We start from the raw sequence: 26,520 nt of genomic DNA on the forward strand, positions 1-26,520 counted from the left end.
GAATTCAGTAGATTAAATTATTGTATAAGACAGTATTTTATTATTGTAATAATTTTTGATCTATTAGTGTACTTATGTACACCATTATATTTCATTGTTAGTTAGTTTTACTGATGTCTGTGTTAAACTATGATTAAAGTTTATTAGTGTTTTTGCATTACAAAATTCACTTATATTGTACTATTATATAAATTTAGAGTTAGTTGCTAGACTTTTATATCGCAGCACATTTACATATTTATTCCTTAAATAATTTTTCGTCGCCTCAGTCGCTCCTTCAATCACCAGTTAAATTCCAACGGAAATTACAACCTCCCGGAGCGTAGGTTTGAACCTCTAGCGATGCTCTTTGACAGGAGGCAGGCAGGAGTTGATCTTCAGCCACTCCATAAGTTCTCCTGTGGGTTTGTAGTAACCTACAGATACTACGCACACACTCGACATCTTAATCAGATGAACCATAGAAAAAAGGCTCCTACCGGAATCTTTACAAAAGTTTAGCAACGCGTTATTAATATTGACAACTGGACTATAATAATATACTAGTATACATATTTAAGAAATTAATATTAATTATTAATCTCAAAGTCCGCATTTGTTAACACCTTTATAATGTTTATTTAACTTATGTGAATCATATAAATTTATATATACATGTATATAGTGAAAGCATTTTCTTTTCGTATTTTATATAGTTGTATCATTATTACAACTTCACTATGTCATAATTTTATTATTTTCACAAATATATTTATATTTACACAGTATTGTGAACAGCCTTTGGTAACTTCTCAGTTAATATTTTTTTCTATTTTCTATGTCTTTGCTGCATATATAGGTATTTTGCTTGTAATTTGATATTCTGTAAACACTTGTTGTAATTATTCTTAAAATGTGCCTTCTAGAATTAAAATCTCTTCAATATTCTTATATTATTACAATACATGATATATTTATTATTATAACGTTATGTTTATCTACGAATATTATTTCTGTATAATAATAACATTATATATATATACATGAATATATATAAGCTTTTGTACAAGCTCTGTTCGTCTTATATAAGGATAATTGACCGTTTTTGATTTATTTCATAAATAAAAGCACAGTACCTGTTTATGTTATGTAATTTGCATTTTATTGGTATGTAATAATATTTTTGCTAATTAGATATTAAAGTGTTTAAAAATTTAGATCATGTTAAACGTAATAAATTTTAAAAGTATTCACAGTTATTGTTTTATTATGTTATTTGTACACTACCTGGTGTAAATATATGCCTCCATATGATCGATCTCCCGTCCAATTCATGCGGGGACGACGGCCTGAACCGAGGCTCAAACCCCTAGCGGTGCCCTCAGACTAAGTCGTATCCGTTAGGCTGGAGTTAGCCTTCAACGGCTCCGTAAGTCCTTCCGCGGGTTTGGAGTGCCATCTGCACTCGCCCCCTTTCGTCAGGTAAAGCTGTAAAGGCTAGCTGCGTCCAACAGCATTATAGTAGTCCGAAAAAAGATAGTATTCTGTATAATTAAAAAAATATTTATTAATTTCGACTATGTCGAGAAATTCCCATGAGTCTATTTCAAAATATCCTAATTTTAGTCACTTATGCAAGTAAGTTTTTGTATTAAGTTTTGAATGAGTTACGATTACAGTATATATTTGGAGTATCGACTGTTTTTTTTCCCTATAATAATGGAATATTATTGTAGGGAAAAAAACAGTACAATATACTATAGATATAACTAAAATAAACTAAGCTCGCAGTACCTATATAGCTCTTAACATTAATGCTAAGTAGGTACCTACACCAAAAGCAGCAGAACGCAGTTTCGGTGCATGGCTCTGATTTTAAGTATGACCCGCATTGAGATTTATTACCGACTAGCAATACCCGCGGTTTCACCCGCATGAAATTTTTAGCCTATATGTATAAGCTATATATAAGCTATGTATAAGCTATATTACTGTAAAGTTTCAATAAAATAAGTTCAGTAGTTTTTGTGTAAAAGAGTAACACATTCATCCATAGTCATAAACTTTCGCGTTTATAATATTAATAACTAGCTGTTCCGGCGACTTCGTCCGCGTCGAATTTAACTTTATTTTTCTAAAATAAAGATAGCCTAAGTTACCTACTCCTTATTACATCAGCTACTTGCCAATAAAAGTCCCGTCAAAATCGGTCTAACCATTTCAGAGATTAGCCGGAACAGACAGACCAAAATTGTAAAAAATGTCTTTTTGGTGTATGGTACATACTTATTTATATTCATATGATTAATGCAGTAAAAAATTATTATTTTAATATTACAAACTGACACTCCAATTTAATTTATGTGTAGATAATTCGACAAATGTGGGTATTTATAATAGAATTGGAATTCATGGTCTTGGTGGTCTAGCGGTTTAGCTCACCGCTTTACATCCGATGGTTGCGGGTTCGATTCGTCGCACAGTACAAACATTTGTATTACTGAGTATGATTGTTTGTATTGACCTGGGTTGTTTTCTATGTATATTATGTATGTATTTACAAAATACATACAGCACACCACCAACCTCATAAGATGACAATGTGTGAATTGTCCAGGGGTATTATTATCATTATTCCTAAATGTACCTACAGGTGTAAACTATTTAGTTTTCCCTTGTCTACGCTCTTTCACCAAGACTTCTTCATACTACCCAACTTTGGTTTCATCGCTTCTTCTCCTCGATTTAACGCCTTTATTTTATCATGTAGGCATAAAGGCGTAAAATTTTTGGAATATTGTATTGCATTGCAGCTTGTCTTACACTCAGTTCTTTTGACATAACTTTATCAATAGCAGTTTGTAAGCTCTATGTCTCCCACGATCCTTTCTTTTTCTTCTCTTCCATTTCAATTCTCTTTGTTCTTCTATACTCTAAAACAAAATTAAATAATTAGAATAAATAACGTAAATTCTCACAAGAAATGTCAATATGTTTACTATCCGGTGCTAAAGGACGGACAATTTCGTACATTGAGTGGTACCTACCAAAATTGTTTGAAAAATCTAATAATACCTATTCTACCAGTTTAAGAATAACAATCAAGTCCTACTTTTATTTTTTAATATCACTTAAATGTAAATGCTTAATATACCAGAATTGCTAACATGAATATTTAGGTGACGCCGTGATTTCTCGCCAAAAACAGCGAAAAATCGCTCCTGCCGTGGCCTTGTGTACCTATCACTGGCGAGCCTAAAATTTAAAATCAACTGTTCCAGCATAGAAGTAAATGTCAATTTTGTCACTAAACTGAAAAGGAAATGTAGTAGATGAGTTTCGTAAGTATCTTGTTTTACCTAAGTATCGTTTGACGAAAGTCAGTTATTCGTTTTATAGAAATTGCATAAATTTTACAACAAACTACCAGAGTCTGTACTCAATTTGCTGGAAAAAAATTCATGTGTCATAAAATATATTTTTTTAAGCTTATTATAAAATTGAAGAATTTATAAATGATAATAATGTTTTTGTAGAAAATATCTAACTTAAAATTCATAGCGCTGACAATGTTATCTGATTGAACAGAGATTAAGTGCGTGCGTTCTATGTTGATTATCGCAAGCCTAATCCTTGTTGTTAATTAAATATAAGTAAATCAATATTCATTTAAAAGAGCAACACACAAGTTTCTTGCTTATTCTTCTTGTGATGAATCTGCATGCCGAATAAGCGGTAGAATAAAAAAACTTGACTATTCAAAAGTGCGTATATTAAGTTTATTTGAATAAAGATTATTTCTATTTCTCTAAAACTTGGCGCATTTAATAAGGAATCCAAAATATGTACTATGACACTTGTTAATTTATAATCTTTCCGGCAGATTTTATCGTAATACCTACCTACCTCGCCAAATTCCTCGTCTGGTTTAGATATAGAAAATTACCGTGTAGCTTGTACCTATACGAAAAAAGCGACATTCCTTTGTATTATTTATAGATAAATTGTTATTGTTGCTAACAAAAGGGAATTTGTATTATTGTAATTTATTATGAGATTGTTAATGTATGATTATGAGCGAAATATTAGGCTAATAGTATTTAATATTATTTTATCTGTAATGTATGTAATTATTGTGTGTTATCATCTTATCATTTATGAATACCATTTTGATTATGAACATTTGTCGAATTTCAGGCTAGAGTACATTATAAGACGATAAGATACTCGGTTACCCGTAGATTAAATTGATGCTAGATATTTTGTCTATAGCGACATGCGGCTGTGGCCACAGTTTGCATATTCGACACACACATAAAACTGTGAGCTCATGATTTGCGGACTTATATTAACATAAATTTGTTGCATGAATTTTCGAAATGCAACGCGTGGTTTTGTTTGTAATGTTCCTGGGAGCAGCAGTATCACAAAACAACAACGAATTGTTTGAGCTGAATATTATACACTACAATGATTTCCATGCTCAGTATGTATTTCCAATTAATATAGCACTTTTTTATTGGGTTATTATGCAATTGTGCGCCCGTCTGCACCATCGGTATAAGCTGGCGAGGCACTTAGTATTGTTAGGAATAGGGCCCCATTACTAAAAACGGCTGTACATATATTGAACATTATTTTAATATTAACATTTACAATCAACTTTAAAAAAATGGCAGCGTCGTAGTTTAGTTATTACTCTTTCCACTTAGGTATACCTACCTACTACACTTTGTGTGCCAATTGAAATGGTTGAATAACTGTCCAATTATGGAAAAAAACACAACAATTGAAAACGCTTGTGAATTACTTCCTGCCACGAGAATTTGAGCATTTTTAAACTATGTGTCTGTGATATACGATTACAGGAATTCCATACATTACATTTTTACATCATTTTTTTATGTTGTTTACATATATTTCCTTACAGGTTGTTGTTTATAGATATTTAAATCTTATCCTTTTATATTGTTCTATTGTTTCTTCTATGTTTTGTTTAAAAAAAGGATACAAACCATCATTTACCATAACAATTAAATATTATTTTATATTTTTCTCAGTTACAGTTTCAACATGAAATTTTACATAAATGTATTTGAGATAAAGAAGGTAGCAGGCTACTTAGGTACTCTACTTTTATATCATTCAATCATGCTCATGCAAACATTGCCAACCTATGCAATAATGAAAACGTTGTTAAGGGTGTTTAATATGTTTGTTTCACGGACAGTTTCGACGAAGTCAGCCCGACGGGAACGGCCTGCAATCCCACAGTGAGCCCCTGTATTGGAGGATTCGCCCGTCTATATACAGCTGTGAACCAGGTGCTAGAGGATGAACCTGACTCGCTGCTACTTAATGGGGGGGACACCTTCCAAGGCACCATTTGGTACAATTTCCTCACGTGGAATGTAACACAGCACTTCATGAATATGCTCCCGCACGATGCTCATGTTAGTATTTTAATTTTTTTTCAATTGGTATTATGATGATATATATGATGGTAAGCGGTAACCATCGTCCAAATCGTTGCTATTCCAGACAACTAACATACTAAATAACCCTGGACAATTAACACATCGTCATCTAGTCCCACGTTAGAGCTTCTGTTATAGGTACTAGACAACTGTTATTTATATATTATATATGTACCTACTTATAAAAAAATCTAAATATTTAATTCGATTTTTTTTTGTAAATATAGTACATACATAATATACATAGAAAACACTCAGACCGATACAAACAATCATACATTTGTATTTATAAATGTTTGTAGCGTGCGAAGAATCGAACCCCGCGACTATCGGAAGTAAAGCGGTGTGCTAAACCGTTAGACAGCCGAGGCTAAAGATGTTGTACTTCTTATCTCGGAACTAATATGGAATTAATATAATTTCCCAATAAGGTACCCGATTCCACTAAAATATTTACATGTGTACGATATGCTCCAATTGCATTAGTAGGTAATTATGCTATATAATGTTTTTTTTATCCATTGTCGATCAATTTGTCTCATAATTCAAAGGATTTGATTTGAAGAGGATTCAAATTATTATTTTGAATGTTATTAATATTTATATAAGGCTCAAAATCACCAAGGTGGCAAATTCCAAGTTCTGTTTTATGATGAATTTACCTAGCAGCTATTACTTTGATGATCAGCCTAAATGATCCATAAACTTATGTTTAAACAATATTTACGTTGGCAGAGCATGGAATTGATTACAACTCTTGTAATTTTATTTTTAAAGAGACCTATCGCTGAAAAAAATCATTACGGGAACGTTTTTGTAAGGTTTATAATAATATTAAAATATAACATAAGTATTTATTTTTTTCCTTATTCAATAGCGGATATATGTTACCTATACATAGAAATTAAAGAAATCTAATGAAATTGCCAATAAAGACGTTAGAAAGCAAAATATTGTGCAAATGGGTGATATTATGACTATTTTTTAGTCTAAATTATCTAAATATGAGAAATAGATGTGTCTTGTATATTAATTAACATGCTCTAGGTATGAGAAGTTCGTCATATTTTAATATTATTAGAGCTTTTTTTTAAATATCTAAAATAATCATATATTATCTGCGAGTTTGGTGATGTTCCCGTGTGTTCCTTAAATGACGATATAGATACAATTTAGGGTTAAAAATCATGAGCAATGTTTTTGGAACATCGTACCTATTTAATAATATTACCAAAAACTGCAACTTAAAATATATCTTTTAATAACCTGTACACAGCTGATTAGAAAGTTTTAATAATCATATTAAACTTTTATTACAATGGCAATAATCTTTTATTCCAATGTAAATAAATCAAACCATCTAAACATTATACTTATTATTTTTTAGTCATTATATACACGAATTTTGATATCGGTCTTCAGAATCAATGTACTGGTTCTTTCTTTGGCATAAAAGTCTTAGCCATACGAATCAGTTTATATTTCTTTGCTATCGCTAACACATTTTTGGAAGACTTCCCTCTCTTTGGAATTTTTTCATAAAATACAGGCCTTTTCTTTTAATTGCGCTGTCAGTACTTCGTTGAATAAGAGATTTTTGCGCACTTTAGGTGGCATTTTAAATCAATGCGTCAACTTTGCTGTTAAGAGTCGTTGTTGGTACCTGAACTAATTCCTGTTCTTTTTTTTCTTTTCTTCTTAGTCTTTTCTTTACATTTTATGTTAGGAATTGTTTTCTCTTGTTGTTTTATTTTATGCTTTGGCTCTATCCTTCCGAACAATTTTTCTTTCCGTTGTTTTTCTCCCTAAAAACCGTTCTGCATTTAATTCATCATTCGAATCTGGCAAAGTATTGTTTACTATACCTGATATTGCCTTCCTTTCTTCCCTGTATTTTTCTAATGCAAGGGGCATTAGAAAAATACAGGGAAGAATCCATCCCTATTTCCTAATTTTTCTAAAAATAGGCTCTATCCTTAGCCCTTTTTATTTCTCTCTCTTTCACCATCATCTTATCTAAAAAATTTTTTTTCCTGGCATTGGATTCTCCCATTGTCGCAAGTAAGCCGAACTATTCTTATTAACTTGCTATTTCGGACGTTTCTTTATTTTTTTCAGCCATATGAGACTCCATATTGCTAAATAACATTAAACATATATTAAACAATATGTTAGCACAACATACACTGAATTGATTAACCGTTAGTAATAATAACAGGGTGCGTTTATTTAAAAAGTCATTTCGGGAACCCTCCGTCAACTTCAAACGGTCCCGAAATGACCGTTCCAGAAATGACTTTTTTAAATAAGCGTGCCTTTTTTAGATCGCAGTAATCTTTGACATCATGTTTGGTTTTATTATTGTAAAATATTTGAGATTACTATTTGCTATAAAGTACTACAAAACTTATATTTCAATTTCCCGAGTTTAGAAACGCATTCCCGGTATGATGACGTATTGATGTACGCTCTATAAATATTGAATTGAAAGATACGTACCTCTTATTTTCAATTGTTTTGGCAAAAACGAAAGACGACAACCGTTTGTTTACATCGTTCACATCACTGTACCATAGAAAACTAAGGGTTGCGATAAAAAACAAAATTTTTATTGAGAATCAAAATTGCGTTCACTGAAATGATGCTTACACTGCGGGACACAATATATTGACTTGATTTTCTTTAATTTCGTTTCTTTCTTTAGTAATAACAATAATTAATTGATTTATGATAAAATTGTAGGCTATTGAGTAAGAAAAACATTTAAAACTTATTTAATTTTATTAATATTTTCGACGTTAGTTTTTGAAGATACCAATCTTCAAAAACTAACGTCGAAAATATTGGGACGCGTTCCCGAAATGATTTTTGAAGTTATTTCTTTAGATATTAATAAATGTGCTTTACTTTTTCAGTAAAAAATATTAGGTACAGTTAATATGAACATAGTTAAGTAATATTTACAATATCAATTTGTTTAAAAACACCAAATTTAGACTTTTATTTGCTGATAAAGCTAATTCTCCACCTTGGTGATTTTGAGCCATAAACAATAATTTATTGGCTATTTTTTAATACGCTGTACCTACCTCTGTTACCTTCATTAATTTAACCAACGCAAGTAATAAATATGTTTCCTTCTTCTACACTGTTACCTGTGACTTTTTAACTAGTATGATATTTTTTTTTTTCTGGTTTATATGTGTAATATTTGATTATGTATAATTATTTGATGTATACTATATTATTATATTATATTATTGTGTATTCGTATGTATGTATATATATGTAAATTTGTGTATGTACTATATTTTATTTTGTTTACATAAGTGTATACAATTTTTATGTTTCCACTAATGCGCCACCTACTCTATTTTTTTTTTTTGTAAATACTCTCTTTCCAAAGGTTGTCTGTAAGAGATTGCATTAGCGATAAGACCGCCTTTTGTACTTAGTTTTTTTTTTTTTTGTTTTTAATTCGTTCATGTCCTTTATATGTTGGTGCAATAAAGTGTTATAATAATAATAATAATAATAGTGGAATTTACATTTGAGTGTCGTAGCCCGAAGGTCGTGAGTTCAAGTCTGGATGATACAAATATAATAATTTAGCCTACGACTAAAAATATGAGCTTGCAAATATATATTTTTAAAAAATTACAGGTATTGGGTAACCACGAATTTGATCATGGCGTGGCGGGGTTGCTACCATATTTGAAGCACTTAAAGTCTAATATGTTAGGAGCCAATGTAAATACGACTCTGGAGCCCACGTTAACGCCGTACATCAAGAATCACGTGGAGGTGACGCGCAAAGGAAGAAAGATAGGCATTATCGGAGTACTACTGAAAACGGTGCGTTAATTGCAATTACCAATTTTTCATTGTTTTATTATATTTATGTCTATGAAAATACAAAATTTATATGTTTATATTTTTTTGTTATTGCATGGCAAATAAGCTGACGATCCACCTGATTGTCTTGAACAGCACGTCCGTTTGTAGGTTACCGTGCACACCAGAGATACCACTCATGCTGTCCTGAGGATTTGCATACTTCTTAACCTGTAATTTCTACGGTTTACTCACTTTTCAATCGAAATACATTTTTTTTTCGGACTACTCTAATGCTGTTGGCCGCAGCTGTTTACAGCTTTAGCGGACAAAGGGGGCGAGTGCACATGGCACTCCAAACCCGCGGAAGGACTTACGAGCCGCTGAAGGCCAATCCCACCTGACGGATACGACTTTAGTCTGAGGGCACCGCTAGGGTTTCGAACCTCGTCTCAGGCTGTCGTTTGAATTGGACGGGAGATCCAATCCCCCGTCCAATTCATCTAGACCCAAGTTAAGCTAGCTAAAGATTATGTTATGGATAACTGATACAAGTAGGTACATAGATATATTTTTTTCGTAAATACATACATATTATACCTACATAGAAAACACCCAGACCGATACCAACAATCGTATTCATAAATACAAATGTTTGTGCCGTGCGGGGAATCCTACCCGCTACCATAGGAAGTAAAGCAGTGAGCTTAACCGCTAGATCACCGAGGCCGTCTAATTTTTTTTTTAACAAAAATTAATTAAATCATGAAAGTTGTTAGTTTTCAGCACCCATCGGTAATGTGATAATGGAAGACGAGATAGAGGCCATAAATCGGGAGGCAGCCATTCTGAAGGAACGGGGAATTGATATCATCATTGTGCTTTCGCATGTCGGTTACACTAGTGATATGTTAGTATTATTATTTATGTTTTGGTTTAACTAAAATTTTGTATTCTTTTTAGTTGCAGTCGTCAAATTAACACGGGTTTTGTTACCTAAATTTGTAGGGCACAGTCAATAGTACATAATCATTGAATTCGTTGAATATGAAATTCTCGTGTCGTGATATTTGTTATCTCTCCAAAACGGTTTTACTGCTTTTTATAAAATTTAGTGTGCATATAGTAGGTAGGTCTAAGAATCGACCAACATCTATTTTGTCATACCCCTCATTGATAAGGTTGACCCACATCAATTTTTTTATTTCACTCTTCTACAATCAACCTTTACGAGCATGCCATGAAAAAATGTCTTGCCTCTTATCGTATTAATTTCACTGTCTTTCCTCACCCTACGAGTATATATAGTATACAAAGCAAATTGCTTGGGGGCTTAAATTGGTGATCCAGAGGTACCCACGTAGATTACTTATTTACGAAGTTTAGGTACCTCGTAACTTTAGTCATAATTAAAAATATAAATAGAATAGAAAATTCTTTATTCAAATAAACTGAATTTATGCCTTTCTGAATAGTCTTCTCAATTTTTTTAACCTACCGCTCATTCGGAAAGCTGTCTCATCACAAGAAGAATGCACAAGAAACTTGTGTGTTGCTCTTTTAAATATTCAGTGGAGTTTAAGTATTTTTACGTCAAACCGTGTGAATACAAAATACCAACTAGCACTAGTTTATTAGAATCAAATATAAATACACAATACAATTTAATCTTACATTAGTTGTAGTGGTTAGAGCAGACTAGTCCCTACAAGCTGCACTCGTTCAGTATGATGTATGAATAAACTAAAGCGTAATTTGTTGTAAAGGAATATGGCAAGACATATATCGTCAGACGTGGATATCATCGTGGGCGCACATTCTCACACTTTACTCTACAATGGCGAAACACCAAGCGGTCAGAACCCCATTGGAGAATACCCAACAGTCGTCACTCAGCAAAATGGCCATAGGGTAAGATTTACAATGGCAGATTAAAGCGAAGGTAATGGGATGGAAGGAGCGATTTGACACGGCCTCCATTCCTAAGGAGATCAAGTCTAGTTCCATAGTTTAAAAGGTAAATCAAGAGGCGTATACATCCTCTTATACATCTATCCTAATAGTGATGTAGAGATTCGCCTATATCCTTTCTAAAGTCCATGTATATGAGGTGCATGGTGATGCATAGAGAGATACACATATTCGCATCAATTATTCTTTTATTTTAAGATGTATCTCTGTAATTATAGGAATGATTATAGAACATCCATTTAAATAATCCAGTGGAATGTGGACAGGGGAGGGAGAGGGCTGACCGCCCTCCATCCAACTGAAAATTGTGTTTGTTACAATATTTTATATATTTGCTTTGAAAAACCATATTCCGGACTAAAATAATCTGACTCATCTCCCCTAGGTCAGATGCTGGAGTTGTGAAAGGTCTTTTAACAGATTTAGACTAAACAAAAATTAGAGTAAGCACAGGAAAAAGAAAACGTAAATGAGGAAAAATCTTAAGCATACTTAAATTTCTACTTTTGATATTCAATAGATTCCAGTAGTGCAGGCCTACTGTTACACACGTTACTTGGGCAATATCAAGTTATTCATCGACGATAAGGGCATAGTCCAGAGTTGGGAGGGCAGCCCCATATACTTGGGAACTAGCATTGTGCCAGGTAAGATAAAACGAACGTCATAGTCATACACACTGACTACGACGTTCACTATTTACCCATTTATTATTGTTTTGCAAATATCGTAAAATAATATTGTGATTTATTATATTTTGTATAATACGCCGATGAAAATATGTATACTAGTCCGCTAATGTTAATGAAAACTGCGAAATATTTATACCGCAGATTTTTCTTATTAATTACAGCAGTAATATATTAAACTAAATATTACCCGCAATTTCGTCTAACTAATAAAAGGTTTTCTTATATATCCATCCTTGTGGTGAAATCTATCTGTCAAATTTCGTTAGGCCATTTAGTAATAAAAAGATAACAAAGACTGAACCTTACATATGTAGAATATCAATGTCTTTCAGTTATCTATACGAATATGTTGTAATATGATAAATTAATCATATTATTTTAGACCCGAAAATTGTGAAAGAATTAGAACCCTGGAAGCAAGTGGTAGATGCGATCGGAAAAGAGGTTCTCGGCACTTCACTCGCAACACTAGATCGAAGTTGCACGCAACGGGAATGTGCTCTAGGCTCTTGGGCCTGCGACGGCTTTCTAGAGGAAGTGAGTTTTTTTAATGTATACACTTTCAGTTCTCCATTGCAAAACGAGTCAAGTTAGTCCATTGTGGCGAATTCATCAAGAATTAAATATTCTAGTTATTTTAGTTTCTAGTTTCTAATTCAGGTTGACCAGTTGACGTGGAGATCGCGTAAAGGTTGATATGATAGGTTAGCGTGTTTCGTTTTCACTAATTCTGGGTCGCGTATACATGTCATTAGTCAGTCACTAACAACCCTTTTATATTTTTGTTCATGGTTTATTCGTTTTTATCAGATAATTATAAATAGGGTTTCTAAGAGACCCTATAGTTGACAACAATGTATTATTGATTATAGCTATTGTTGAAAACAGAAGGTCCCGGTTGGCATAACGTTCACGTGTGTATGATCAATTCTGGTGGATTGCGTGTACAGATAGACCCCGGCAGTGAGTATATATTCATCTCTAGATATAGTATTTATAATTTTATTATTAAATATCATCAGCAGTTTTATTATAGTTATTAGGTATAACTTTAATGTATTACAATTACGTGAGAAGTAATTTCAATAGCCAAGAAAGAATCGCATCTTGGGGGAGCAACACGGTGCCCGTGCCCCGGGCGGCAATTTCTGGGGCAAAAAATTCTTGGCAATCTTGGCAGATCTCATCATTAATACACCTTTGACAACTTGACCTCTGACAGACGGATGTCAAGACATACAAAGTTATATCTATAACTGTAAAAAAACCACAATAATTAACAGTAAAAGTAATTGGACAAATTGTATGGGGGAAAGCGGGGGAGTCTTAGGGAGAAAACATTTTTAAGTTTTTGATATGAAATGAAGATCTGGGGGTGAATATATCAGGTAATGTCTAACCTACAGACACAAAGGTTACATCGGTCGAATTGAGAAACTTTTTACTTCAGAGGTCTTCCTTATATTTTTTCTAAATCCAAATTTGAAATAAATAGAAATATGAAAAAGGAATAATAACCAAGGCATATTCCTTCAATTTTTCCTTTTTCTATACCATATACCTGTTGTATTGTATCGCAGACGAATTCTATGGCTGTGACAATATTTTGATTTCCATATATGTATACCTAATAGTTATAAATATAAGCGGTATTGCCCGCGTAAGTAAAAATCAAATCCTCTTTAGAACATCAATAGGATAGATAGAAATATATCTACTCAGACAGTGAGTTATTATTAGGTAGTATACATGTTATTAGTTATTTAAACATAAATATGTCATTAATTTACTTATTTATGTATAAATCTTTACAGACGTAACGACAGAAGCGTTGTTGATGGCTATGCCATTTGAAAACTACGTTCAAGTGTATGACCTGAAGGGAAAATACTTATTAGAAGCACTGGAATTCTCCGTAGGCGTGAATGTATCTGGCTCCTTTAACAGTGGCAGGATGCTGCAGATTGGCGGTATTATATGATAATAATTTAAAATTTTGTACCAATAAACGAGATAATTATTTAAATGCACTTAGCAAATAATCGCTACGTTGTAAGAGCATAGGTACATTCTTATCCAAGCGCGAATCAAATTATGTGAGAACAAATCAAAATATATGACAAATGCAAAAGTTTGTGAGTGTGGATGGATGGATGTTTGTTACTCTTCACATTACACTTTAAAACTACTGAATAGATTTTAATGAAATAATAATTCTACATAAAGCTTATACATTAGAATAACACATACCTATCCTATAAATTTAATTTATCATTTTTGCACTACTAATAATAAAATATTTAAGAAATTAAAATGAGTTTAATGCAAACAAATTTAACTCGATTTCAAAATTTTAAGGCATTAAAAGTAGCAAATTCCATTTCAGTTAGTTTCAAATAATCTCCCAGCATAATTTTTTTAGTAAGATATCTACATAATTATATAAGATTAGTTGATTTGCGACACTTTGTCTGTGTTAATTTTCATTGATGTTCGCTCCCATTTTCTGTTGCAAGTATGATGTTATAAAACAATCCTAGATAAATAGACTTTCCAATATTAAAGAAATTTTGCAAATAAAACCAGTAGTTCCAACCTCTCAAATACTTGTCTTTTTATTCGTAAGTAGGTAAAATATACTAGCTACATACCTAGTGGATTGTTGAATTACACTCAAGAGGTCTTGGGTTCTAAACTGGCCGACATAAAAAGAAATGGAAATGAACTTAATATTCTGGTGAAGGAAACATCGCATCGATAGAAACCGAATAATAAGTGCTTATATATGAAATTGGCGTTTTGTCGTATTGGCCACTTTGATCTCAAATATCTCCTCTTTGGTTAGGAATTCCAATTTCAAATTCATACAGCTATTCGGGCATTTATTTTTCGAATATCGCAATCTATATGTTTTTTCCATATTTTGTTTTTTTTTGCGTCACTCAGTTGAGAGTAAATATGGAGTTAAATAAAGTACGAGTTTCGCCGTGCAACTAGTGCTGCAGAAACGATTCGAATGATTAATGATGTGTAATAATAAAACACAAACACATAAAACACAGTGCGTTTTTAGTTCCAACATTTTTTTATAAAAACATATATTAGTTAGATAGAAAACACCCAAACCAAAACAATGGTTCTGACTACCCCATTTAGTATAACAGGCGTAACGAGAACTATTTTGCATGTCTATAAAATATTTATAATTTGCAGGTATGCGCAACGTGTATAACGTCTCGAACCCGGTAGGTTCCCGCGTGTCGTCCACAATCCGCTGCATCGAGTGCGACGTGCCCCGCTACGAGCCACTCGACCCCGACGCCACCTACCGCGTAGTTACGCAAAACTATATCGGCGATGGCGGCGGTGGATACACGGTAAACTTAAATCGACGCGACGCGGCGATGCCAATGCCTCGGTGGACTAACCATTTAGCACAGCGCTTTACTTCCGATGGTCGCTGGTTATTAGATAACACCCAGACCCATACAGAAAAGCATACAAATCTTTCGAGTTTCATACTCGCACAGTATGAAACTCGAAAGATTTGTATGCTTTTCTGTATGGGTCTGGGTGTTATCTATGTGTATTATGTATGTATGTATCTACAAAAACATATATATATATATATATATATATATATATATATATGTATCAGTTGTGACCCTGTGTATTACTTATATATATATTTTTTTATGCAACTTCAATAGTAAACATGTTGATGACCACCTAATGGAATGTCGCTTAACAGTTAGTGGTAGTACAGTTATCTATATCTATTAAGAACAATTTAACCGAGTTCGATTGTGTCAAAGTCGTCTGCGTCAGTACCTCTGTCTACATACTTCAGCCGTCAAGCAGCTCGCTTTGTAACTATGATTCAACTGAACGATGAGATATGAATAGAATAGAAAATAATTTATTCAGATAAACTTACATTGAAGTACTTTTGAAGTCATCACATTTTTTTCAAACTACTACTCATTATGAAAGCTGTTTCATTACACTGAGGCAATGAAATTACAAGACAAGAGGTATGATTCATCTTAGTTCTCTGAAATGGTGACGCAGAGTGGTATCACGGGTGTCACGTAATAATTAATAAAATTCGTAGTGTTAAAATTTTTGTCGCCGGTTATCTACCACCTACCATCAGGTAGCCCGTATGTTTGTTTAGTATTATTACAAATTATACAAGAAAAATCAACACCACTACAGAACATTATACCTAACAGTGCAATTATTGTTCCCTACAATAATTAACCCTTGAATCTTATCAATCCCTTGAAAATAAAATAGAGCCAATATTATTAAGCCCCTTACAGAATTAGGTATGAATTTGTTTTTGCATTGCAAAGAAAAAATCTAATAGATATATACAAGTTTATAAATTGTAGGTAGGTATGTACCAGTTGCAAACTCAACATTTCTATATATTTATTTTTGTACCAAATTTGAATGTCTTTTCCTTAAAGTTTTTAGAATTGTCATTTTTTTGTCACTTTTGCCTTGATTCATTCTTTGATTAATATCATACAGACGGTCCATTTATTTTATCGCCTACAGTACCAGCGTATGTTGTAATGCTAAAATACACACATATGCCCTTGTAACTATTTTTAATTTTCGCCAGATGCTAGCAGATAACAAAGAAAACCAGGTGGTGTTACCTCGCGTAGACTACGTGATACTGCAGAAGTACATGCGCAGACAGAGAACAGTCCTCCGTGACCTCGACCAAAGGATAAAGATCGTATATTAATGGCTGCAAATATTGCCCACATCTGCCTTGTTCTTACGTTGTTTTAATATTTACCTGCTGATAATGTACAATAGGAAGATATTGCTTATATAGAAAATAAACCTGATAACATGTTTTCTTTTTCTGTATCTTCATGTGTATTTTTCGAATGGTTACAAATTTTCAATTAGACTGTATTTTTACCATAATTCATGTATATCGGTGTTTAATTAGGTTACCCAATTAGTGGTACGCGTACCCCCAGGAGTACGTGAAGTTGTATCAAGGGATATGTGCGGCTATCAGTAAAAACAAGAACAATTTCCAAAATATTATTTTATAACAATCGTCATAGTGAAAGCATGAAGCATCGAGCACTATGACCGACCGTGCGCTATCCCGCGCTTGCCGCATCTCGTCATTCGGCTATCCCCGTCACTCGTACCCGCTTCGTTTCGTTCCCGAAGGCATTTGAGCGTATTAAATTTAATAATATTTAACAAACATATACACACTCCAAAACTTTCACATTTATAATATTAGTGTGATTGCTACAATCTGGGTTACGCAAGTTTTGAGATCTTTTTTGAAGTAGTACACAGCAAAAACTAATTGGGAACTACTGATGTATATGATATTACCTATCGCCAAAACAAAGCATTTCCAATAAGGTTGGTGGAAAATTCAAAAACTGATTGTGACAGCAACTCTTCCCAGCTCTGAATTTGTTAACATTGTACGAAAAATAAAACAATATTTAAACACAAATCTCATTTATTTTGTTCGCGTCACCAAAATTGAATTTATACATTCTTTTGCGAATAAAATTGTATATTAGTTACAATATTTCTATAGTCAACAAAACTACAGCTCACAATAGAAAAATAGCTCTATCTATATGCGCATAAATGGATACATACGTATCATTTGGAACAATATATAATATAAGGTTTTGGGTAGAATCATTGTTTTGTCATCATGAACGCAATAGGAAATTTATTCGACCTATTCATCCATGTCTTTACGTGGTCGTATATTTTTATACATTACCACTAAAATTAAATCATTCTATAACAATATTAATTAACAATTTTTTCCAGTTATGGAAGCTGAAATAAAATTTAATTATGATACAAAAGTCTATAAATAAGTATACACTAACGTTATTGATAACTATTTGTGGAACATAATCTATTTTATTCCCTGTGTATATTTCTCTAGTAACATATCATTTATTATACTATTATTATTCAATAAAGTGAGTGTAACATTTTGTAATAATGAACTATTTAGGAACAAATTAGGTCAATATATAAACTAATAAAGAAACTAAAATATTAAAAATAAAATAAATTTCATAATTTCAATATGTTAAAACAGAGACTATCTATTAGGTAGTAATCGTAGGTATATCACACGTTGATTTAAATTCTAACATTGGGCTAATTCTATTTCGGGGACGGCTATAATAGGTAAATCTTTCTTAAAGGTCTCTATATTTTTGATGAAGTCAATATTGCTCTCCGTCGTGTCACCAACGGGGTCGTCCGCATCCAAATATGTGAGCTCGTAGTTGTCAGTTTCATTGTCGTTTATCGATGTGACGCTCTCATTTGATTTATGACCCATTATCTAAAATATTAGAAATACAAAATCGTTACATCCATACATAATATATAATCGTACGTTATGTATGTATGTCTATTTATTTGTTATCTTTTCATACCACAATCTTTATGTAGTTACCATAGCGACATTGTTTAAGGGGCGGAAAAATATATGGAATGGTTATATAATGGCTATTCTATTGATATATTATTATTTTTATTAAGTAAAAAATATGATAAGGTTATAAGGTTGCCTGTAAGAAATCGCTATTTAGCGATAAAGCCGCTCATTGTTACCTCTGTATTGTAATTGTTTTATATATATATATTTGGTGTACATAGTTATTTATGTAATTGCTAATTTCTTTCTGTGAGAGGAACAAAAAAGTGTTTTTCATTCATTTCATTCATTCATACTTTCTCGTCATTCCACTCGGCAATAACAAAACACTTTTTAGCTATGTATATAGCTCATCATGGCTAGTTAGATACATACGTCGCACTATACATAACGTGAAAGATGGAATATTTTCTGTATTTTTAAAAGAGAAAATTGTATTTGTTAATTCAAGTCGTATAATATGGATTGTAATTTTAGTTTAACTGTCTGTCGCCTGTTCCACATAATTTCTTGTGCGTGTTAGCATGGGTGCTTGATTTTCGCCCACACATTTCTTCACCCAATTGCCATAAATTTTTTATAATGTAAAAGCAATACCTGAATTGACAATTTTCTGAACTGCGTCCTGTTGCCAGTGGTGAAATGATTATCTACCCAGCCCCTGATGTCCGACAGTTTAATTTTTTCTATTGCATCCGCCTGTAACATAACATTAACAAGTCAATCATGCTTTACACTCATATTTATAATAACAGAATAAGCAAAATATTTGTAATGAACAATATCAAATAAAAATCATACGTAAAAACGCGTAAACGCGAAAATGTCTGTTACTCTTTCGCTCAAAAACTACTAAACTTTTTATTTTAATAAAAATTTACAGTATTACTAACTTATACATCAGAATAACACAACTTAAAAAGGTATTATGTAAATTGGGCGACATATATTGATGAATGTCAAGTCAGATGCAGTCGCAAGAATAGCTAGTTCATAATATCATACATATGTATGTAAATATAAGGTGATGATACAGACTCCTAAAAATGATTAAGACGACCTCGGTGGTCCAGCGGTTTTGTACACCGCCTCACTTCCGATGGATTCGTTTCCTGCCACAGCACATACATTTGTTTTCATGAGCATGTATGTATGAACAAATCTTGGTATTTGTATCAGTTTTCTAGCACCCACAACACAAACTTTAGCTAGTCTATATGGCGCTGTGTGAATTGTCCTGAGTTTATTATTATTAAGTACAAGTGTTTACCCATTATTGACTGAGACTGTACATACCTCTATAAACAACCTTTGGAATTGATATTCCCTGCTCACAATTTCTCTCCAATTTCTTTCCACCTGAAATAAAAGTCGCGAATACAGCACTACAGATGCCTAATATATACTTATAAAATCGATAATCTTGACTGTACTATGAATAAATAGTCAAAAAAACTAAATTTAGAATATATGTTATTTTATAATGTAAACATGCGGTAAAAAATGTTTATAGTACGATGTGGTTTAAATGTATAAGTTGTCGATAAACAAATTGACGGTCTGGTCTAGCGATTTAGCAACACAGCATTAGTTCCGAAGGCCGCGGTAATCGAATGGATGTGAAGGAATTGGAATCGATCCATTCGATTCCTATAGTCACGGCACATACATTTGCATTCATGAATATATTTTCTATGTACATAGGTAATTACAAAAATATCATAGTATTTATTTTATTTATATATTAAAATTACAGATACAGATATAGTGCATATGGCGGACTCTAACACCAAGAGGTATCATTGGGCAAATAGAGATTCTACTAGTTGTCTATTATGCCAGTTGTCTACCCATTACAAAAGCACTGCTGAGCTTGAGACTAGATGGCGCTGTGTTATTAGGGTTATTACATATATAGAGTATGTATGTCAAATACTATGTATTATTGATAAATTGGATATGTGTGTGTGTGAGTTATGACATAAGTTACCATGTACCATGTAAGGTATTTTTGTAAACTATAATGCATCGCTTACTAATTTCTCAGTTTACCTTATGGTTGACTGGTTGAGAACGTCCTTTTGTGTTAAGTTCTCCATATGTACATTTATATACTGTATTTGTTCATTAAAGTTAAAATAAATAAATCATTATTACTAATTACCTCCTCCTTGAGCTCGTAGTCTGTGGTATGCTTGAGTTGTACAAGCGATGTCTTAGTAGTCTGCAGCGCCTTCTCGCTGAGACGACGCATGTCCCTCGCGAACTTCTTCAGGAAGGCCTCTACTCGCGTATCCACGTGAGATACACTGCGAATTTATTTATTCATGTTACGACTGTATACGACCATGGGCGTAGCCAGCTATGTCATTAGAGTGGAGCAACAGTCTAAAATATTATGTAACTAGCAAACTATACCCGCGGTGCGACAAGCCCCCACCCTGCCCCATCGTACCTACGTCCATGTATAAGAGCACTATGCCGTTTATAGTTAGTTTTTTTGTGTCAAATACCACAACGATATAATTATAGAATTAGAGAAATATACAATTCTATTCTACACATGTGAATATTATTTATTTCACCATACCAAGTGTTACATAAGTAATCCTTTTTTTAATAACAACGGGCCAAATATTGACTAATTGTTAAGTTCACTACGACGACGATAGTTGACTGAAAGAGAAGAGAACTGAACTGACTGAAAGATTTTTCTGAAAGAGAGTAAAAAAGAAAGTGCCAAAAATGGAATTTTTAAATCGGTTCATAAATAATGGAGTTCTAAGGTAACAAACATTAATTAATCTATATCAATTTTGCCTCCTCTGTGCAGGCTGAATACATTGGACTAACAAACAACGTACTATTTCTAATATATAATATCACTGCTTTACTTTCAATGATCGCGAGTTCCATCCTCGAACGATATAAACATGTTGTATTTATTAGCATAATTGTAATTAGCATTATAACTGTCTTGGTGTTTTCTATGTATATTATGTACGTATTTACAATAAAAATTGTATCTCAGTATTTATAACATTTGTCTAGTACCCTCTACTTAGCTTCGTACTAGATGGAGTTATGTGTGTTGTGCAGGGTTATTATTAATATTATTATACCATATGCGGTGCTACTATGATTCTTACCTGAACTTGTCGACCTGTGTATTCACGGTGACGGAGAACCCGAGCACGCCGAAAGTATACCGCATGCGGCTGAACACCGAGTAGCCGAGTTGTTCTTTAGTACGGAGTATATTGAACACCGGCTCTTCCATCATCATCTATAAATACGTACCAAACATTATAAAGACGGTCAATAAGGGTAACGTGGACTATCAAGAAATTTCTCACGTGAAACCTTTTTATACGTGTGGAAAATTCTTCAAGGATCATTCGTTTCATCAAGTTGGACAAATTTTAGTTCCATTGACTAAAACTGACACGAAATCCTCCATCGGCCGGAGAATGGCCATGCTAGTACAGTACCCAATCAGGCGCCAAAATAACTAGAAACTACCCACGTAATAGCCAAGCTAATTTACTGCCAATTTTATCTTGTGTGTCGTGTCTTTATGTAGTGAAGCGTATAGATAATGGTATCGATGGTCTAGCAGTTTAGCATACCGTTTTAACTTCCTAGCAGGTTCGATTTCTCGCACGGTAACATTTGCATTCATGAATATGATTATTTGTATTGATCTGGGTATAGATCACTTTGTTTATTATGTATTTAAAAAATGTGTCTATGTACATATATCAGTTGTTTAGTACCAATAACACAAGCTCTGCTTTAGCTTGGTACTAGATGGCGCTGTGTGAATTGGTCAAGGACATCATTATTGTTTCTACATATAATAAAATCGTAAACGAGTTATGAGTCTATATTAAATATTGCTTTGTAAGCTGTATTCCTAAGTTTTGTTCGAAGTTGAGATATAGCAGTGAAATTAGAGGTACGAAGACATGACTAACTTAGTGTAACAACGCTTGTAAACTATATCCGTGGTGCTGTTCACGTATAATGTTACAACAACGGTTACGTTTTTCCATTAGGTTGCCGTCAATTTGTTCTCCATTCTGATGAAATAATGCCACCAAGAAGCAGGACGACTATATCCGGACCAAAAGTAACCTGATATTGAGGACAACGCAGCTGGAATCGAGTCATAACACGAGCATCAAAGCGTTCCTGGCCTGGGTTCCCAACGACATGAAGGAGGACTACTGGCCGAAGGGTGTGGTGTATCGGCACTATCGTAGCAGATTGCCGTTGTCAGTGCCGTGACAAATAATAAAATATAAATTCAAATTGTCTCTATTACAATTTGAATTTATATTTTATTATTTCTTATGTATGTTCGTCTATAAGGTATTTAAAATATGGGCCCCGTAGCCCGAATTAAATAAAATTAATTAAAAAATATAAAAGATAAAAGTTGAGTTGAGAGATACCATGAGGGCTTCCAGCGTGGCGGTGTCCTTCGGAGTCGCCACTTCGGCTTGATAATAATTAGTGACGATACTGTTCGGCGACTGTGGGTTTAGATTCAGTACGCGGATCTTGCGTTCGCCCAGTGGCAGCTCGTGCACTAATAACTGATAAACATACAACCCAATTATTTACAGTCATTACGGGTTTCTTCGGGACATTTTTCTAACTTAATCTTAAGGCAGTTATTCGGAATTGATTAAATAATTTTGCATACTCATTTAATTTGAAGTGATGTCATTATAAATTCATTACATATAATACTATAAGAGTCTGTAATAGACCTACTTGAATAAAGATGTTTTGATTCGATTTTTTTTTATTTGAATATGGCAGATCAAGATGTATGGCGGTCTACTTATTTTTAATGTACTTCCATTATATGTAAAAATAATATTATATTTAGACTGTTGAGAAAATTTCGAAAAAAAAAGGCAATCAAAGATTAGACGTGCATTGACTGCCTTTTTATTTTTCGAATTTGCATTCATTTGCATATTTTGTCACATCCATATTTTCAATATAACTTATATTGAAACTTACTTTAGGTATTTCTGCTTCAGAAAGTCCATCCCACTTGATATTATTCAATACACTCTCCGATATATTGATGGCTTCATACCATGGCAAGTTACCTTGCACTAGTACCTGGCAAAATTAACATACAACAATACATAAATGCATTTACATATATAGCAACCGACCCTCAACATACGGTACATATGTATGTGTACAACAAAAAATCGTATTATTACATATTAGAACATGTTAATGACAGAAACAAAGTGTTCTAGCACTCTTTTTATGTAATTAGAATAGCAACCCAGCTGACGGGCCACTTAGTAGAAAATGGTAACCATTGCCTACATAAATGAATAGACCCCTCCTATCGATCCTCCGTACAATTCAAACGGGGATTCAAATTACGAGGGCCTGAGCCGAGGTTCGAACCCCTAAAAGTGCGTCAGGCGGAAGTTGGCCTTCAGCCGCTCCATAATGCACTCACCCCCTGTCGTCCAGTATAGGCGTAAAAGCCAACTGCGGCCAACAACATTAGAGTAATCCGAAAAAAAATATGAATAACATTACGGACATGATGTTATCATGTGACACCTGTATCACCACTAATGTGTTGCCATTCCGGAGAACTAAAATTACTTCATTCCCTGTAATTAAGGCCCTCACCCATCTCACCCATTATTACCCATATTAACCAAAATTGTTCATACAAAGCTTGGCGCCCAATATAGGTGAGACATAGGTATCCCCGACTTTCTAATCGGCATTGATCGTCTAACACTGTTTTATTAACAAGAAAAACCGTACGAATATTGCATAGTAGGTGTATATATCTGTCAGTTATCTTTTCACGACTAACGTGCCTAAAAGACACAGTAAACACAAAAAGTCGCGGGTTACATATAGTAATATATACGTTAATGGTATGTATGACGTAATAACATCTACTTATAATAGATGTTATTATAATTGTTGTCTATGACCTGAATAAAAAAATCAAGAAAAACCGACGATTAAAACGATACAATCAAACGCCGCATAATATAACCGTATGTACCGCATCGATATTCCCTAATAAAATAAATATGCAAACATAAGCGTAGGTAGGTTGGTTAGAGACATTTCGAAAATTATGTAAGAACACTGTTTAAAACTATGTTATTCACATTTTTGAAGTTTGTATTATTATTGTAAATATCTCGTTAATGTAATATGTACAATATGTACCTATTGTACTGACCTGTAGGTACATCTTGTTGAGTAGTCTCTTACTGAACGCTTGCAATTCCTCTAGCGTGATATCCTGTATCTCCATGGCCTTGTCTCGCGGCGATATATACGGCTCCAACAGTATATTCATGCGGACATCTCTGTATATTGAAATAAAATATAGCTTTTGCATTTTAAGCAGGTTTTAGAAGATGAAAATTATGTATAGGGAACCTAAAATTTTTATCTGATTCCGATTGAGTCACTCACTCGCGTCTTTACATTAATTAGCTTATAGGTACAATGGAATTTAGAAGCTGTTTTAATGTATGTATTCAGTTAATCCAAAAAGCATTTTTTTGTATAATACAGTTGTTTCTATAATCACAATCAAGGTATTTAGGTAAGACATATCTATTTAAATGTTAAGTCTTGTCTAATCTAGGGTTATTTGTTATTACTAGTGGTCGCCAAGCCAAAATGCAACAATAATGCCAAACAATGCCAAAATAAATAATAATATAATATAAAAGAAATAATAGAATTACACCAGGGAGGTATTCAAATAAACGGAGAAAGGATACATTTTATAAGATTTGCTGACGACATAGCTGCCCTAGCTGAAGATTACACACAGCTTCATACACTTTTGGACATAATGAATAAAATATTTAAAACATATGGACTAAATATAAATACCAAGAAAACTAAAATGATGACAGTAGCAAAACATAAACCCCATAACAGAAATACTACAAGAATAAAAAATATATAATTTGAAAATGTAGATACATTTAAATATTTAGGTAGTTTGATTACCAGTGACTCCAGATGTACTAAGGACATTAATATCAGAATAGTTATAGCGAAAACAGCATTTAATGATAAAAACATCTTTTGAGAGCTAATATATCAAAGTCCTCTCGGAAACAACTTATCAAGACCTACATCTGGAGTATAACCTTGTATGCCAGTGAGACGTGAACATTGACACAATAGGAAAGAGACAAACTGGAAGCCTTTGAAATGTGGTGTTGGAGAAGAATGGAAAGAATTAGCTGGAAAGATAAAATAAGGAATGAAGAAGTGCTTGAGAGGATTAAAGAAAAGAGACAGATCATAGATATTATTGAGAATAGGCGGGGAAAAATGTTGGGGCACTTGATACGACACGACGAACTAATTAACAGCATTATAGAAGGAAAAATAGATGGAAAGAGAGGAAGGGGAAGACCAAGACACAGCTATATCAAGCAAGTTAAAGAAAAAGTTGGAGTCGTGTCGTATCAACAGCTAAAGGGACTGATAGAAGATCGTGGAAGGTGGCGGGAGCTCCACCGACAAGAGCACAGCTCTTAAATTATGAATGAAGCAATAAATAAAAGACTATATATACTTGTGTGTCAAATACATACATGTTAGTATGTGTAATGGTTATTACAATTATTTATATATTTTTTATGTATTATTACATTTAAACTGCTTTTTTAAAATTATATTAATAAAAATATTACCATTCTGAGCATTCTCTATATAAACTATAAGCGAAATTTCATACTCCTCCGTCAGCGCAATTTTCGTAAAGAGGGCTAAAAAGTTTTTGCTATGTGAAACAAAAATTTTGTACCTCTTTTTACGAAATCGAATATAATGATTAGTGAAGTAAACGTACTTGGCGAGCTTGTGCGGCTTGATGAGCACGTTGTGGTAGGAGCGCGAGCGAGCCTCCCGTACTGCGTCGAACAACGCCTCCGTCACCGCACCACTCGCAGCCGCGCCCATCTCGCGGGATATAAGCTCCACCAGCAACTAACAACGTATTTATTATATTACTATTACCTTCTACAACCACAGTGAATATTACATGCATATAAGG

The 26,520-nt window shown here is 33.3% G+C and overlaps 2 protein-coding genes across 2 annotated transcripts in view; one reads left to right on the top strand and one right to left on the bottom strand.

Moving 5' to 3' along the window:
- The first annotated feature begins 4,358 nt into the window (after nt 1-4,358).
- Nucleotides 4,359-16,913, top strand: LOC131843979 (apyrase-like). The gene is made up of 11 exons (XM_059192770.1): nt 4,359-4,465; nt 5,210-5,432; nt 9,120-9,311; nt 10,070-10,200; nt 11,057-11,201; nt 11,782-11,908; nt 12,336-12,490; nt 12,826-12,916; nt 13,768-13,923; nt 15,167-15,330; nt 16,587-16,913. Exons 1-11 carry the CDS (start codon nt 4,359-4,361, stop codon nt 16,713-16,715), a joined length of 1,620 nt encoding a protein of 539 aa, XP_059048753.1. The 3' UTR covers nt 16,716-16,913.
- A 556-nt stretch (nt 16,914-17,469) lies between these two features.
- The window catches only part of LOC131847421 (nardilysin-like), a 29,642-nt gene continuing 20,591 nt past the window's right edge, over nt 17,470-26,520 (bottom strand). Inside the window, exons 16-24 of the mRNA XM_059197005.1 lie at nt 26,317-26,453; nt 24,676-24,805; nt 23,460-23,564; nt 22,880-23,023; nt 21,572-21,708; nt 20,587-20,731; nt 19,719-19,781; nt 19,020-19,121; nt 17,470-18,326 (exon numbers count right to left, since the gene is read on the bottom strand). Of these exons, the coding sequence (XP_059052988.1) occupies nt 18,126-18,326; nt 19,020-19,121; nt 19,719-19,781; nt 20,587-20,731; nt 21,572-21,708; nt 22,880-23,023; nt 23,460-23,564; nt 24,676-24,805; nt 26,317-26,453 (1,164 nt within the window). The 3' untranslated portion in view covers nt 17,470-18,125. The remainder of the gene's footprint in view (nt 18,327-19,019; nt 19,122-19,718; nt 19,782-20,586; nt 20,732-21,571; nt 21,709-22,879; nt 23,024-23,459; nt 23,565-24,675; nt 24,806-26,316; nt 26,454-26,520) is intronic.

This window comes from Achroia grisella, unplaced genomic scaffold, assembly GCF_030625045.1.
Source record: "Achroia grisella isolate CSIRO2021 unplaced genomic scaffold, CSIRO_AGI_Agris_v1 utg109, whole genome shotgun sequence".
Taxonomy (NCBI): domain Eukaryota; kingdom Metazoa; phylum Arthropoda; class Insecta; order Lepidoptera; family Pyralidae; genus Achroia; species Achroia grisella.